General features: G+C 36.7%; 1 protein-coding gene across 4 annotated transcripts in view; it reads right to left on the bottom strand.

Moving 5' to 3' along the window:
* CLIP1 (CAP-Gly domain containing linker protein 1) overlaps positions 1-16901 on the bottom strand; it is a 124631-nt gene that overhangs the window by 26269 nt on the left and 81461 nt on the right. For all 4 annotated transcript variants that reach the window (XM_077159726.1, XM_077159727.1, XM_077159725.1 and 1 more), the window contains 2 exons: positions 16219-16325; positions 10670-10790 (listed from right to left, as the gene is read on the bottom strand). In XM_077159726.1, coding sequence (XP_077015841.1) covers positions 10670-10790; positions 16219-16325 — 228 coding nt within the window. The remainder of the gene's footprint in view (positions 1-10669; positions 10791-16218; positions 16326-16901) is intronic.

Genomic DNA, 16901 nt, shown 5'->3' with positions numbered 1-16901 from the left:
AATATTCTTGGGACATCTGCAAGGAATTTTCTGAATTCAGGTTCTCAATCAATTGTCGGAATTTACTATTACATCTACAATGTGTCTAGCTTAAAATTTTTGACTGGTGGCACATGATAAAAGACATGAAAAGCAACTGATTATTATTCACCTCTTAGAAACACTTCTCTTCTGCATTGACTAAAGATGTAAAAAGATTCCTATGGTATCTAATTCCAGCTTCTTTAAAAATAAACTTTAATCCTTACATAAAGAGGATGGCAGGGCAGGCTGCTGTGATGGTTCCCTAAGAGCACAATCTTAAGACCTCTCAATTTTACAGACAACAATGTTCAGACCTGTTTTTGACATCTCCTTTTCCTGATTTCACCCAGTGTTGGATTTTTAAAGAACAAGGTGCATCAGACATATATTTCCAGTGATGTAAATAGCGTCTCACTTATCTTTCATTAGGTTTAGGCTGCAAGATCTGGCCCTTTCAGGGCATTTTGGCTGTAATGCTTTTCATCAAACAGGAAAAGTATAACTGCCCCAAGCTTATATGGTTAAACCGTGTCTTCTATAACAAAGGGGCAACTGATTCTTCCTATAACACAAATATGATTGTACATGGAAAAGGATAAGGTACAGTATAAGCTGTTAAATTTTTTCTTCATCATTGCTCTTCTCTTCCAACTTTACCCTTCAAGAAGGAACCAATCTTTGAGAAAGTATCTGTGAAATGTCTTTTTCAATAAACTGCATGGAAGTTTAAAAAAAAACACACACGCAGGAATTGAATATATTCCCTGGACTATTTCCTAAATGTAATGCTTAAAAATGTTGACTGGGTGGAAGAACTCCCTGCAGACCCCAAATAAACCATAAGTTTTGGCTTCAGCTATCTGGATAATGATTTTATTATTATTATTTTTCCATTCATGATAGGACTTGAACGAACCCTAAGGGGAGGGAGAGCCCCACTCTAGAACAGAGGATCACTCCCATAGCAGGGCCTGTGCCCTCCCATTTCCACACATGCCTATCCCACTGCTCGGCCGCAGCAGTCATCTGGTCGACTACCCGGGCAGAAGGCAAAAAGGCGCCTGACTGCTGGGTCATGTTTGCTCTCGGGCTGGTCTTCTATGCGGTATGTGCCTTAATGAAATTAAGCTATCAGCCTCTCCACACTATCAGCCCTTACTTTCTTGCCGACTGCAGTAACTTGGCAATCGGGCAGCCTTGCTTAACCAAGGCTCTGGCCATCAGCTAGGCTATGGACACCGTACAGCTCTGAGCAGGATGAAAGAAGGACTTGACTATTATCTTTCAAATGATTTATGATAAAAAAAAAATCTAACAGCCAAAAAAAGGGAAGAAAATATTTTTCCCAATCCTATCACTGAGAAGACACCATAATTATTAGCCAAATGTTACCCAAAGTTCATGGAAGGAAAATTTTTGAAGCAAACAAAAAAACTGATTGAAGACAAAAAAAGTATTATTTATCACAGATATGGTAGATTAAAAGACACCCCACTAGGTTCATACTATATTTATTTTGTATATGCTCTTTTGATGTGAAACATATTTAAAAATAAAATCTTTAGCTAAAACTTAAAAAAAGAGAGGTTAAAATCAGTTTCTTAAGTGTATTTAATTTTAGACAATATCAAACATCATCCTGAAACAAAAGATGAGGACATTAGCACATTCCACTTTCTTTCAACTCTATCACTTTAAGTTTTATTAGTCATGTTCTCTGTATATATATATATATATATATATATATATATATATATTTTACCTTGCAAAGGTTTTTTCTCTCTTTAATTGTTTCACTGGTTTATTTTTCCAAATGAGCAATACACTATTTATAAATAAGCACATCTCCAATAACGTACACCCAAATGATAATCCTATCGTTGTTTGAAATCTAAATGAAAAAAATTTCATTAAGGCACATTTGATCTGTGAGTTCAAAACAAACTTTCTAATGTAGTGATAGATTCATTTTACTTTTGTCCCCCCCTCAAAGACATGAGCACCAAAATTGCCAAAGAACATAATATTTAGTAAAACAGTTAAGGAATGTAAAAATTGAAGGGAATGTTTTCAAAGGAAATCTTTGGAGCTCAGTTTAGCACAACTAAAACATATTGAACATTCAGTGCACAGTCCTGAGAGACATAAATACTAATAGCTAACAGGTACTCTGGAAATAACCTTACAAAGATTTTAAACTTAGATTCAACAACTGATAAAATTAAAATCATAAATGGGACAAAGCAACATCACGTTTCCCGGTGGACACATCACTTACCAAAAACGCATATAACGAATATAATCATGAGGAAACATCAGACAAAGCAAAAACAAGGGACATTCTACAACATAACTGGCCTGTTCTCTTAAAATTTGTTAATGTTGTAAAAAACAAAGAAAGGGAGAAGACTGCTCCAGATTAAAGAAGACTAAGAGACATAACTCAATGGAATACATAGTCCTGGATTGAATTCTGAGTAAGAAAAAAATGCTATAAAGGACATCAGTGGGACAACTGCCAAAACTGGAAGATGGACTGTACATTAGATAATACTACTAAATAAAGGCTAAACTTCCTGAATTTGATACCTGCACTGTGAGTATATAAAGGCAAGTCCTTGGGGGTAAGAATGTCTTTTTTATTCTCATAATTTTTCAGAAAGTTTGAAATTATTTCCAAATTAAAATTAAAAAAAAAAAGGTTACTCAGTATACATAGTTCCTGAAGCTATTTTATATTATACAGCTTAGTTCTCTACTTGGATTTAATGCTCACACCAGTCACGGTTTCTCCTAGTTTGATGCGATTTATACATGCTATAGTTTTTAACTTCTTTCTTGTTTGAAAACAATTATCTATTTCCCTTCCTAAATAATAATTTGCCTGGATATAATGCTTTTGGTCATACTTTCTGCCTCTCAGAATTTTGGAAACACTGCATGCACCACAGTCTTTCAGCACTGAATATGCTGTGGCCTGATTTTTAATCTTTTTATAAGGGATTTACTTTTCCTGCCTGGGCAGCTAAAGAATTATTCCCTGAATAATTTCACTGAAATACAATAATATAGGAGTTATAATAATAATGATAATAATAATTTTGGTATCGATTGTTTGGGACCAGTTTTTCCCACTGGTTCCCTTACCAGGGCTCCATACAATTTCAGATGCTTTTTGAATCTGCAGGTTCAGTTCCTTCTTCACTTTAATACCTTTCTATTTTCCATTTGCTGAGTTCTCTACGTCAGGGATGCTAATTACACACATTGAGATTATTTTGTCTTCCATATTTCTTATTCTTCCTCTAAATGCTTTAATATATTTGACCGTTTTCCTCTGTATTTATTACAACTAATCAAGACCTTCCTCTCATTTTTACATATTGTATACAGCATGTATTCAACTGCTCATCTTATCATGGGCAGCTGTTGCTGATTCATGTAGTAGTTCTAATATAGTAAGAGTTTGGTCTTCAATTTGCTTCCTTAACTCTTCAATCTCTCTTTTCAACTTCTGGTGGTTTTATTCTACCCTCCCATCTATGAGCAGTTGTTTTATTCAAAAAACAATATAACAAAGAACACTTTTTTTCCACTGGGGAATGTCTTCTCACAGTCGGAGTCCTTCATCTCTCTTTGGATTCCTATGTTCCTTTCTTCTTTTCTTTCCTCTTTTCATTACAATATGTATTCAACTGTTCCTCTTATGATAGGTGGCTCCCCAGCTAGACTATATGCTCACATACAATGTTGACTGCCTTTTCCCTGATACCCTTCCTATCTCATTTGAGACCTTTTAATGACATTTCCAAGCTACAGGTGATAAGTTAGGCATTATATTTTACAAATTTTATAGCCAGAGAGCCCTGGGGGTCGGAGAAAGGAAGTCCTTTCCAGGGGAAAAGTCCTGCTGAAGCTACGTACAGAATCCCTTAGAGGTCTCTTTTCCGAGGTCTTCTTTTAATGTCCTTTGATCTCATTTACTTCATTAGAGCAGAAGTAATCCTGTTCCCATAGTACAATGCCTTCAAGGCTACAGACTTAGGGCAGATTTTACAGTTTGCTCTCTCAACATCTACCTCACCTCTTCCTCTGTTGCTTTCCCTTCACTTAGAAAAGAACCCAGCCTCTTTTGAGGTTGGAGGCAATTAACTCAAAAGAGATTTGAATTTCCTACCTGAGTGAAAAGACAAAAGTATGTGTGGAGAAGCCCTCTGCCTTTCTCTATTTGTCCTTCCCCTTGCACATCCTCCTGGAAAGCCTTGTGTTCTAGTTTGCTAGCTGCCAGAATGCGATATACCAGAAACGGAATGGCTTTTAAAAGGGGGAATTTAATGAGTTGCTAGTTTACAATTCTAAGGCTGAGAAAATGTCCCAATTAAAACAAGTCTAAAGAAATGTCCAATCAAAGGCATCCAGGGAAAGATACCTTGGTTCAAGAAGGCCGATGAAGTTCAGGGTTTCTCTCTCAAGTGAGAAGGCACATGACGAACACAGCCAGGGCCTCTCTCAGCTGGAAGGGCACATGGTGAACACGGCGTCATCTGCTAGCTTTCTCTCCTGGCTTCCTATTTCATGAAGCTCCCCGGGAGGCATCTTCCTTCTTCATCTCCAAAGGTCGCTGGCTGGTGGACTCTCTGCTTTGTAGTGTTGCTCTCTCTGAATCTCTTTCTCCAAAATGTTTCTTCTTTTATAGACTCCAGTGAACCAATCAAGACCCACTCAAATGGGTGGAGACATGTCATCCCCTAATCCAGTTCAACAACCATTCTTGACTAAATCTCATCAACCAGGGAGATGATCTCATTAGTTTCAAACATACAGTATTGAATAGAGATTATTCTACCTTTATGAAATGGGATTTATATTAAAACATGGCTTTTCTTAGGGGGCACACTTCCTTTCAAAACAGCACACCTTGCAATGCCAGGATGCACAACAGCTATCTGGTGGGCATAAGGATGAGAACCACAGCTCAGGATAACAGCAGAGCAGCAAGAAAGAGCTGGGTTCTTGAGGACATTCTCGGTTGGCTGCACCCACCCTGGACTACCCACACCCAGACTTACCATTTAAGAAAAAATGCCAACCCCCTCCTCCACCCATTTACTTAACCACTGTTTGTAGGCTACACTAGCTACCAAAAATGAAACTAGCAGTTTTTCCTGCTTCTGATAAAATACTGAGGTAGTAAAAGGCATCTAATCTTGAAGATTTCTCAACTTTTTTTTTTTCTCTACGCTGTGTACTGACGTCTTCATTCTAATTTTCTCCAAATCAGAATGGGCCCAGGGCTGGGGGTGGGGGTTATAGTGTAAATTCTCAAGAGTTTGCAACACGCCTTCCTTTATCTTACCACTGGGAACACAGCGTCAAACTGAGCCAAGCCACGATTTTGTGTCTTTTCTTGGTTGCCAATTTTAAACTTTATAGCCTTAAGTTGACTGCTTTGCCTGCTGCTGCTAGTTACTTTTTTAAATAGCTAAAAATCTGGGTTCTTTTCATTAGGTATTGAAGGAGAGAGGTTTTGTTATCCAGCTTCATTCAGCCCTATTTAACCAGAAGTCCACTGGGCCCAGATTTAAATTATATTGGCTGATGACCATTTTTCCTAAATAAAACATGAGAAGATAAAAATAACCTTCCCTTTGTAACAATCATATCTGGGAATTTAGGCCTATTTAAAAGGCAGGGAATTACTCACAGATCAATTTAGATGATAACCCAGTTTTTGTATATTACATCTGCTGTAACCTCCATCAGAAAATGCCACTGATGAAATACAGGTATTGCATCATCTAATCTCTATCCAATTTCCACAAGCAAACAGTAATCTTCCTGTGCAAAACACTAAGGGGCACATCAGTGTTGTTCCCAAAGTGACACCTCAATATATCTGTGACCCATACAAGGAGAGTACATGTGAGCTTTGGGAATGATAAATCAGACATTTAAAAAATGATTGCTTAAATACAACTATTTCTAAGGAAGAACTCATTGTTATTATTTTTAGCATTCCCCATGAAAAGAAAATAACGTTATGTGTGATTTCCATTAATCCTGAAACCACACTTCATTGCTTCTACCACCTACACTTAACAAATGCCCCATTAATGTGGTGATGAAGCTTTTGGCAACCATAACTCTCCACAGAAAGCTATGAAACTGGAAGTAACTGGAATCATGTGAAAAAGGAAAAATAGCAGCTACAAAGTCTCTGCATCTTATTTTGTAAACAGGATCTAAGGCCCTCATTAAAAACAAGATATTCATTTAACATCCACATATTCATTCATAAAAATCTACATATCATGCTGTTTGATTCCTACTCACAAGGAACTTGCTTTATAGCTGTATAGGTCAAGAAGCAGAAGCAGAAGTACAGACCTGTAGAGAATGCTACATGAACACAGAGAGGATAGCAGGTAATGCTGCTTGAGATCAGAGGTGATGACATTTTGGATGGGCCTCTAACAATCTGGAATAGTTCTCCTCTTGGGGAATGTGAAAATATGTAAAAGCAGACACGGGAATGGAAAGTACTTAGGCATGACAATTGAATAACCACATGCAAAAGAATGAAATTATATTACTACCTCAGTTCATACATAATAATTAGCTCAAAACAGACCAGACACCTAAACATAAAAGCTAAAACTATAATTAGAAGAAAGCACTGGAATAAATTTTTGTGATGTTGGGTTAGACAGTGGTTTCTTAGATGTGGCACCAAAAGGAGCATTGTGTGACCTGTCATGTCTAGCTTCTTTCACTTGGCAGAAAGTTTTCCAGGTTCATCCCCCATGCTGTAGCAAAAATCAGTGCTTCTTTCATTTTAAGGGCTACATTTTATTTATCTATTCGTCATTTGATGGGCATTTGGGTTGTTTCCACTTTTTGGCTATTATGAATAATGTTGCTATAAACATTTGTGTATATGTTTCTGTGTTGACATATTTTCATTTCTCTTAGGTATACACCTATAAGTGGAATTATTGGATCATCTGGCAATTGTATGCTTCATTTTTTGAGGCTGCACCACTCCATGTTTTCAACAGAATTATAAAATGGTGCCTATTTCTCCACATCCTTGCTAATACTTGTTATTTTCTGTTTTTTGTTTTTTTTTTAAATAACAGTCATCTTAGTGGCTGAGCAGTGTTATTATCTCGTTGTGGCTTTGATTTACATTTCTTTAATGATCAAAGATGTAGAACATCTTTTTAAGGGCTTGTGAGCAATTATATATCTTCTTTAGAGAAATATTTACTCAGACTCAGATCCTTTGCCAATTTTTTGGTTGAGTTGTTTATTTTTTATTCTTGAATTGCAAGAGTTCTTTATATATTCTTTATATTAAGCCTTTACCAGACAAATAATTTGCAACTATTTTCTCCCTTTCTGCAGGTAGTCTTTTCACATTCTTGATAATGTCCTTGTTGCACAAATTTTAATTTTTATGAAGTACTATTTATCTATTTTTTTGCTGTTGTTGCTCCTGCTTTTGATGTCAAATCTAAGAATCCATTGCCAAATTCAAGGTCATGAAGAACTAACTCCAGTTCTTTCTTCTGAGAGCTTTATAGTTTTTAGCTCTTGTATTTAGTTCTATGATAAATGTTGAGTTAGTTTTTATATAGAGAGTAAGGTAGGGATCCAACTTCATTCTTTTGCATGTGGTTATCCAGCTGACTCAGAGCCATTTGTGGAAGAGACATTTCTTTCTCAAAATAAATTATCTTAGCACCTCTGTTGAAAATAAATTGGCCATAGGTGTATGGGTTTATTTCTAGACTCTTAAAATTTTATTCCATTGGTCTATAAAGTCTACCTTACCTTTATATCAGTACCATACTGTTTTGATTACTGAAGCTTTGTAGGAAGTTTTGATCCATCACCTTTTTAGGTGATAAAAAGGGAGAATATTCTAAAAATTCACATCAGAGGGAAACAGGAATTCTTTTGATTTTCACAAGTAACTTCATTTCCAAGCCTCAAGTGCTTGGTTAAGAAATTCTGACAAAGATTAAAATTTAGGAAAGGTAAAAATGACAAACAGGAAATAAAATAGCCTTCATCACGATGGGAGCTTCTCAAAGAAAATATAAATCCTTAGCCAATAGTTCCAGTGAGATCCTTAAGATACAGAATGGATTCTGGAACGCCTTTGGTTTTCTAAACAAGATAAATATTTGAGACAGAAAAAATACCAGGAGAGGTAAGAGTGCATTTTTATAGCACTGTTTGACCCCTGTTCCATTCCTAGCTCATTTTTTTTCCTTAAAAATGGTAATATATTGCCTGCCATGCCAGAGGACCCGGGTTTGATTCCCGGTGCCTGCCCATGCAAAAAAAAAAGATAATATAAAGTGTAAATAAGTTTTATTCTCAGTACAGTAGCAGGAAAAACAGGCTTCAGAGTTGGAGAGACATGAGTTCTAATCCCAGTTCACCAATGCCTGGTGTGTAACTTCAGCAAGTCACTTCATTTTGAGCCCAGTTTCTTCATCTACAAAACGATCATCTCTCTCTCTCAAGGGCATACCATGATAATTCAGTAAAACAAGGGTAAAACAATCAATTCAGTGAACATTCAAGGGATTATGGTGCAACTAAATAAAGGAATGACGATAGGCTTAGATCCTAGACCAGCATCTATCTACTCCATATCAACCTAGTGTCCGCTGGCTTAACTTTAGAATGAAACACGAAATATTTCTATAGTATTAAAATTGAAATTATTTCATTAAAAAAAAGGAAGGTGAAACCTAAAAAACAAAAATAATTAAAAAAAAAAAAAAAAAGGACAGGTGGGTTGTAGCTAACACTGTGGCTCTGTAGTATATATTCCTGAACAGAGCTGATAAATAGTTTGACTCAACTATAGAAAGTGAAAATTTATTATTTTGTAGAATTAAACTGCCCTCTAGATTTTTAGAGATTATAAAATAACAGTAATAGAGCCCAACAAATTAATCCAAGTCTTCCTTAAACTAAGGTTGTTTCTAAGTTATTTAAATGGGTGATTCTCTCCACTCTTGAAATATATCAAGGGATGAATTATCTATAATATCTTGGGCATCTATTTCACTTTTAACAATTTCTCTCATCAAAGCCTCTTAGATCTAAGTTCACACCCACTTTTTCTCTCTTCTGAATAAAATACAGAAAACCGCAAAGGGCGTAACAATCTCCCCCACTCTTTAAAGGAAGTCCCTTTCTTAGCTGTTCATGTAGGCGCCATTTTTCTAACACCCTTTAAAGTCACGGATTTGCACATTTTCAGTCATAAAACTTTTTCAAAAGGAAGCTAATTCAAATCTCAATGTTTCAAAAAGACATTCTGATGGAAAGGAGCCCTAAAAACCTCTGCCCAAGGAACCATGATGCTTCCTTCTGAATCTTTTCTAGTTCTAAGTGACGGAAACAAGAATTATAATCATCAGCTCAGCAAAGGTCACCATATAAAACAAGAGGACGATCTCTATGTGTTTCTACTTACGGAATCAGAACTGGTCTGAAGGTTCCCATCATTCAGCTAGTTAAAATGGGATGATAATAGTGCCATCTCAAGAATTAATGTAAGGATTAAGTGAGAAGACAGATATTTATTTGTCCCTATCACGTGGTAAGAGTCAATAAATGTTAGCTACTATCACCAGTTGCATCATCATATCTTGGAATATGGAGAGAATGTGGCATTTCTTTCATGAAGTAAGAAAATTATGGAAAGCTATAATGATTTTAAAGTCTGAAATCAACCCTCCAAAACAGTGCTTTCATCACGAACTGCACCATGTCCATGGGTATTACATGTAATTATTCAAACTATTCCCCCATCCCAAGGGAGAGAATTAATGTTTGCAAACTATAATGGGGAACTTTCTTTTTTCACATGGAGTACAAAGTAAGACTGATGACTACTATTTCTCTTAAAAATTTTAATTATGAGCTGCTGCTCTGCAGTCAGGTAACCAAAAATCTAGCATTCTGATATAACTGGAGGAAAAGAATAGAAGAATAAAAAACAGAACACAGCTTTCTTTAAAATCAAGTTTGGTTTCGATGTTTAATAAACTTCTATCAAAACCGTTCTCATTTAAACCCAAAAGCTAATAGGTTCTGGTTTGCTTAGAGTCCATTCCAATTGTAAGACACATTTCTATCTATAAATGTGATGTGCACAGATGCCTACACAGTTTCATTAGAAAATGTTTTTAATTTTAAAGAATAACAGAGTTCTGCTTAGAAACAGCTAAATCCATATTCTTGGACCCTGTTTCCTTGAAACTAACTTTAATGAAAAAGAAAATTTTGCAATGCAAGCAATAGTGGGGAGAAGACACTGTCCCTTTCTATTTCAATACATTGCTGAGACAGCCCAATAAAGATCTTATGTTCTACTTACTTGCAGGTTCCCAGCATGTGTTTGTTCCTTTTTTTTAAGGACCTGTCAATTCACTCCCACCCTATGTCCTATAGCAGAACTTTTGAAAACAAGGAGATACTTAAACCAGATAACTTAAAATTCCCTTTGGAACGACCAAACCACATGAATCACATTACGGAGTAGCCTCCAAATGCACTGCGAGCAGCAGCAGACGTCAGCACGGTAGAGCGAGAAGCCTCCCAAAGGCCCACTGACCTTCTGATGACTTGTGACTTCGTCCCTGCTTCGCCCCAGCTCCTCGGCAAGTTTAACGTTCTCTTCCTGCAAGGCTGAAAGCTGCTGGGACTTCTGAGCTGCTGCCTGCTTTAGGGTTTCTCTGCAAGGACAGTGAGTGCAAGGTTACCATAGAAACAAGACAGGCAAGGAAACTGTGGGAGACAACCAGCTTCACAGCACCGAGGAAAATATATCTGGGTCACGTGCATGATAGGATCTGTAATAACAGGAGACAGCATTATCTATATGCGGGAGGGGCTGCATGGCTCTAACCTCTTAAAAGGAGGGTTGCAGCCCACAGTTATGTCATTAAAAAAAAAAACAACTAATAATCACTATACCCACTCTCCCACTTCTAAGCACTTTCCATACAAAAAGGAATTTCACTATAAAATAAGTGACAAATGACATGACCAGTGCAGCCCTCATCTTTAAGAATATTTCCATTAGATAATTATACTAACACCTGCCATGTTGAGAAAGTACTTAATTTGTTGCCAGGCATTCTGTTCTAATTACACAGATCTGTAATCTATTTTCTTCTCTGGCAAAAAACCATAAACAATGGATCTATTTGCCGGTATCAGACAGAGGAGAGTGCTGATGTGAATCTAAGCATAATTTTTAAGATAACTAAAGGTGAAATGCCCAAAGGAAATGTTTTCTAATTACATAACAGATATTTTATTTTTATTGTATTCTTTCCCCAATGCTAATCCGTATTAAAATAAAAATATAATACAGCCTGCTAATCTATATAATGAATATTAGTATATAAAATATGCACAGGTTAGGTATATTTATTCAACATATTCTGCTGTTAAAATTGGTCCAAGGCGAGCCACAATGGCTCAGCAGGCAGAGTTCTCGCTTGTCATGCCGGACACCCGGGTTCGATTCCTGGTGTCTGTCCATGTAAAAAAAAAAAAATTGGTCCAAAGCATATATCCTAACTTGTTGCTTGTTATATGCAGATTTTCAAAACATTTTATTTGATAACTGGATTCTAGTTTTATGCCATAGGAGGCTTTAATGTAATTAGGAATTTTAAGTAAGTCTGGGCTGGCTAAACTCCATTTAGCAAGCTGTCATACATGGCTGAATTCTGAATCAAGTCATCTGGGTATGCATCCATCTGCTGATGCATAAACACGTCTATTTTTAGCTTCAATTGTCTAATGGGTAGCAGCATTTGGCTTCTCCAGTTTTCTTGATTTTTAATTCTCTGTCCACCTCTAATAGGTGCACTGGGTTAACCTCATGAAGATTTAGGGGAACAAATCTACACAAAAACTCTTTTAGCACAATAAATTAGATTTTTTTTGCAGAGATATTCATTTAGCAGGGAAAGAAAAACTGAGAAGGAATTTTAGCCTTAGATAATTCGTCATCCAAAAGGCTTGATTTTAAGTATGGATCAAAATACATACATATATACACACACACACATCACAGCTCAAGTTCATCTTCTGGCCAAAATCTATCAATTCTTGACAAATCAGAAGATTTTATTAGTGATGAAATCTCTGTTCTCAGGCAGGCATTTTATTCCCCAGGTGGTCACTGCCTTCATTAAGGGCTATTTGGTCTCAGCACCTGTGTAGCCTGACAAATTGATAAATTTGCTCCTATTCCTTCTCTCGTAAAGGTTTTCATCATTTACAGTTTTGTAAATCCTGGGTTTATATTAAGGGCCCACAGTAAGGAAAATTAGCACAAAGGATACAAGAAACCATCATGCTGAAAAGTATAAAAATGGCAAAGTGTAAATATGGCAAAAATAGCCTATAAAAGCAGCATTCATTTACTGCTTTAAAATTTACTAACATTAAATCCATAAGATTGGTGAGCCCTTAGCGAAGTTGACAAAAAGAAGAGAGAGGATGCAAATAAATAAAATCAGAAATGGAAGAGGAGACATAAAATTTACTAATATTAAAAAATTGCAAAAACCTTATGTCTGATGCTCCTTTCAGCTACTATATCAACAGAAGAGTAGAACATATGGAATAAAAATAAATAATAGGGGGAACAAATGTTAAAATAAATTCAGTTTGAAATGCTAGTGGTAAATGAAAGCAAGGGGTAAGGGGTATGGTACGTATAATCTTTTTTTCTCTATTATCATTTTATTTCTTTTCCTGTTATCTTTTTATTTCTTTTTCTAAATCGATCCAAATGTACTAAGAAATGATGAATATGCAACTATGTGATGATATTAAGAATTACTGATTGTATATGTAGAATGGAATGATATCTTAATATTTTGTTTGTTAATTTTTTCTTTAATTAATAAAAAAAGTTTTAAAAAAATTGTGCAATATCTTTTTGTTTCCTTTACTCATATGTATAAAGAGACTATAGAAACAGAATTTGAGTCAAAGGCATTTAGAATTTTGATAAATGTTGCCAAATCATATTGTAAAAAGTTAACTATTTCTACTTCTCCTGACAGCCTGTGAGTGTGCTTGTCCTCCTGACCCTCAGAACAGCAGTGATGTGATTTAAAACACGGATATTTAGAAAAAAAGCTTCCCAAGCAACTACTGAGAAAAAATAATTTACAAAATGCTTTCATGTACATTTTTTCATTTAATCCTCATCACAACCCAGGGACGCTAAGATTAATGTTATTATTTACATTTAAAGGTGAGAAAAATGAAGCTTGGAAAAGTGAAAATATTTGTGCCAAATCATGGAGCCAGTAAGTAGTAGGGCTGAGAAAATGAGAGTTACAACCAGCAGAAAGACTTCAGTCATGATTCAATGTAGGAACACCCTTTCCTTTTCCTTCAGTGGGTAGTGTGTATATGTATTTTGAAGAGTAAAGAAGCTCTAATAACCCAACTTCTGGAAATACTCTAAGAAATAATCTTAATATCTACAAAAATGTTTCAAAATATTTTTTTAACTAGTTCTCTTTCTACCTAACCAGGTCTCTTGAAACAAAAAAGAATCTGTCACAGCTTTAAAACTGAGAGGTGAAATAAACATTGTTAATATTGATTTCCAAACCTTCTGCTTGCCAATCCATCCTAAACCTATTAATTATCCTGCTAAATAGAGTTTAGATTCACTATTGTGCCAGGTAAGTAAAGACAAAAGTTAGATTGCTCATACCCTTCTTCCTAAGATCCAAAATCATACCCCAAAGAGAAACTATTTTATTTTTCTCTCTCCAAGTAAAAATAGGAGCTGGCTAACAAAAATCCAGAGTTTTCCTAAATGAGTGTAGTAAGGAACACAGAGGAAAGGAGTATTTAGTTACGGGTGATGGAGTCCCTATGCCGAGGGCAACATCCTAAAGGAGATGGTTCCTTCCAGAGCTCCTGGTCTACACTAACGTCACCTTTCCACGAGGAACCACAACCTGTCAGGTGAGGAGAAACTAAAACTGCTCCAAGGTCAGGAGAACCACACACATGAGAAACCTTAGAGAAACCAAACAGGTGCCCATTCTCTCACACCAAGACTAAGAAACAGGACTAAGGAGCAGGAGAATGACTAGTTGTCGTGGAGAAGTCTTGTTTCCTGGTCCTTGAAATGTGACCCACAGCTGGGAGAGAATGACGAGGCTTGGGCCTGGGAACTCTCCACACGTCCCTGCACCGGCCTGTGAGACAGCTACCCCCAGGCTGCACAGCTACCTCCAGGCTGCCGATGCGCCTCCACTGTCCTCCTGAAGCTGGGTTGTGGGGTGCCAAGTGCCTGGCAGGAATATATGATTCCCAGGGTATGAAGGGGCCGAAAAAAGGCAGATGGTCAAGAGCAGCCGGTCTCTGTCTGCCCTGCAGCTGTTCCTCCTCACCCCAACGACTTCCCTCAGGGATCTGAGGTCTGGAGGAGCAGCATGGAGGAGGAGCATGGAGGAGGAAGGCAGGCCAAGGTTAACCGCAGCTGGGGCCAAGATCTGTGGCGCTCAATCCTTTACTCCCATAGGCAAGAAGTAAAGATTCTATTTTCAGTGGATCATTCAGAGTGGGGTTGGGGGGAGACAAAGCACTTTATCTTTTAACAGAGGTGGGTGGGTGACACGACAGGATTTAGTGAGGACTTTGAACATTTAAATCTAGACCGAGGTAATGATGGTTACCAGACCTCCCAGGTAGCACTGCAGGAAGAGGAATTTAGTCTAATTTCCCAGGAGCTCTCTTGGCTAGATCCACTGGCCATGCCCCTCCATTACCTAGTACGGCCCAGACAACTCAGAGGTGGGATTATGGCAGTGGGAGGCTGGTAGGGGAGTCTTCTCCTGCTGCTCAGATCCTCCCTCACCAGCTGCCTGTGTGACACAAATGGACTCAAGTCAACTCCATGCCCAAATGCTCAAGGCATCCTAATGACTGTCATGGAAAACAACTCCCAAACCCTATGGGAACCCACCCCCTTGGAATATTACTACATTGATACGAAGGTGCTTTTCCGTCACAGTAGCCCATTATCTATTTGTGGGATTTGGGCATGATATGTAAAGAAATTTAAGCATCTCCTGAAGTCCATACTCACAATTATAAATTCATAAATCTTTCGTAAATGGAATTGTTGGAAACTATTTAAACATAATCTAGAGAAGTATCATTAAAAAAAGCCTGAGGGAGGGATCAGTCATCAACATGAGGAGATGAATGTCCCCTCAGGGTAGTGGCTCAGCTATCAGATTATATCTAGGGGTATTTTACAAACTCACAGAATTACTAGACGAGGCTACTTTAAATAGTGTTGAGGATGGCTACTTAGGGAACAGGAGTTTGGAACTAGTATTTTTGTTTGGATCACATCTATTTGTTTTATTCAAACTGGGAATAAATACCGTAAATTCCTGAAGGGTAGGGACCACATCTAATGCATCTTTCATTCCTTCCTAACATAAGAGTGTACAGCCCAAAAGAGATACTCAAATGCTCATCAAGTCAATTGGCTTGAAGTGTACAGTATCACACAATGGATACAGCATAATTATCAGAATAGAAAAGCAAAACAACATCTACACGGGAACCATCATTTAAAATGCCAGAAAACACCCAATCTCCAATTATTTTAATAATCAAACTTGAATGGCAAGGACTGCGCTGAGTAGACAGCAAAGTCTGCCTGAAATCTCAGTAGCACGCTGATTTGTAAACCTTAATTATATACTCTTCCAAAATTCAGGTCATTTAATTTCCATGTCAAAAGATTTGAATACTCTTAAAATCAAGGTTACTTGATAATTCCCAAAGTGAAATAGTGCCTTTTATTTTTAAGAATAAAAAGACTTTTGTATTTTCATACGGTTTTACAAAACCACATTAGAATGCCAAATGTCAAACCTCATCAGGCAGCACAAGTACCATTCCAGTCCTTTAACTCAGCTGTAGCACCGACTCACCAGTGGTCACAGAGGTTTCTCTGGTTATGCAACAGGGCAGGAGTGGGGTAGGGGACAAGAGGTGACTATTACCTTTTACCTTTTATATTTTTCAAATATTTGTTAAAAATCATTTTCAGTTTTGCAACTTAAAATAAGTGTCAAAAGAGATTAAACTTACATTTCTTTCCTGAGTTCTTCCATTTTTTGATTCTCTACAGTCAGAAGTTCTTTTGATTTGTTCAGCTCTTCCACATTTTTCAAGTTGTTTTCTTTAAGTGTATCCAACTTAAAGACCAAGAGAAAAAAACTTGATGAAATTACTTCATTTTCCAATGAGGTCTGGATCGACAAATTATTCATGAAAATGTATATTTAAAAGGTATATGAAATAAATGACTGTCCAAACAAACAAACAAAAAGGAGATACCTAGGTAAATAGAGTAGAAATGACCAGGTCTATTGTAAACTGTAAACTTCCTCCTTACAATTAGTCAGATACTTCCTGAATACCTGGACAAAATGTCAAATCAAATTGCTACATAAACCAAAACTAAAGTTTTCTTTCCGCTTGTAAACAATTCTGAATATCTATCACCAAAATCACTATTCAAGTATGATCCATCTTAAAAAACAAAAACAAAAAACAAGAAATAAAATGCAAAGGCCTGACATCAGCAAAGAATATTCTTTGTAATGGAAATCCCTTTCCTTCCCTATAAAAGAAATTTAAGATATGATATTTTTCAGTGTCAATACCAAATTTACACAGTCCTCAGTAGAAGAATTATTTGTTTAAATCAAAATATCTGCAGATGGGAAAAGATTTAGTTATCCATCTAAACTTTAATCAGTCAAAGGAAA

Source organism: Tamandua tetradactyla, chromosome 5, assembly GCF_023851605.1.
Source record: "Tamandua tetradactyla isolate mTamTet1 chromosome 5, mTamTet1.pri, whole genome shotgun sequence".
Taxonomy (NCBI): domain Eukaryota; kingdom Metazoa; phylum Chordata; class Mammalia; order Pilosa; family Myrmecophagidae; genus Tamandua; species Tamandua tetradactyla.
This window is presented reverse-complemented; position numbering and strand designations above follow the sequence as displayed.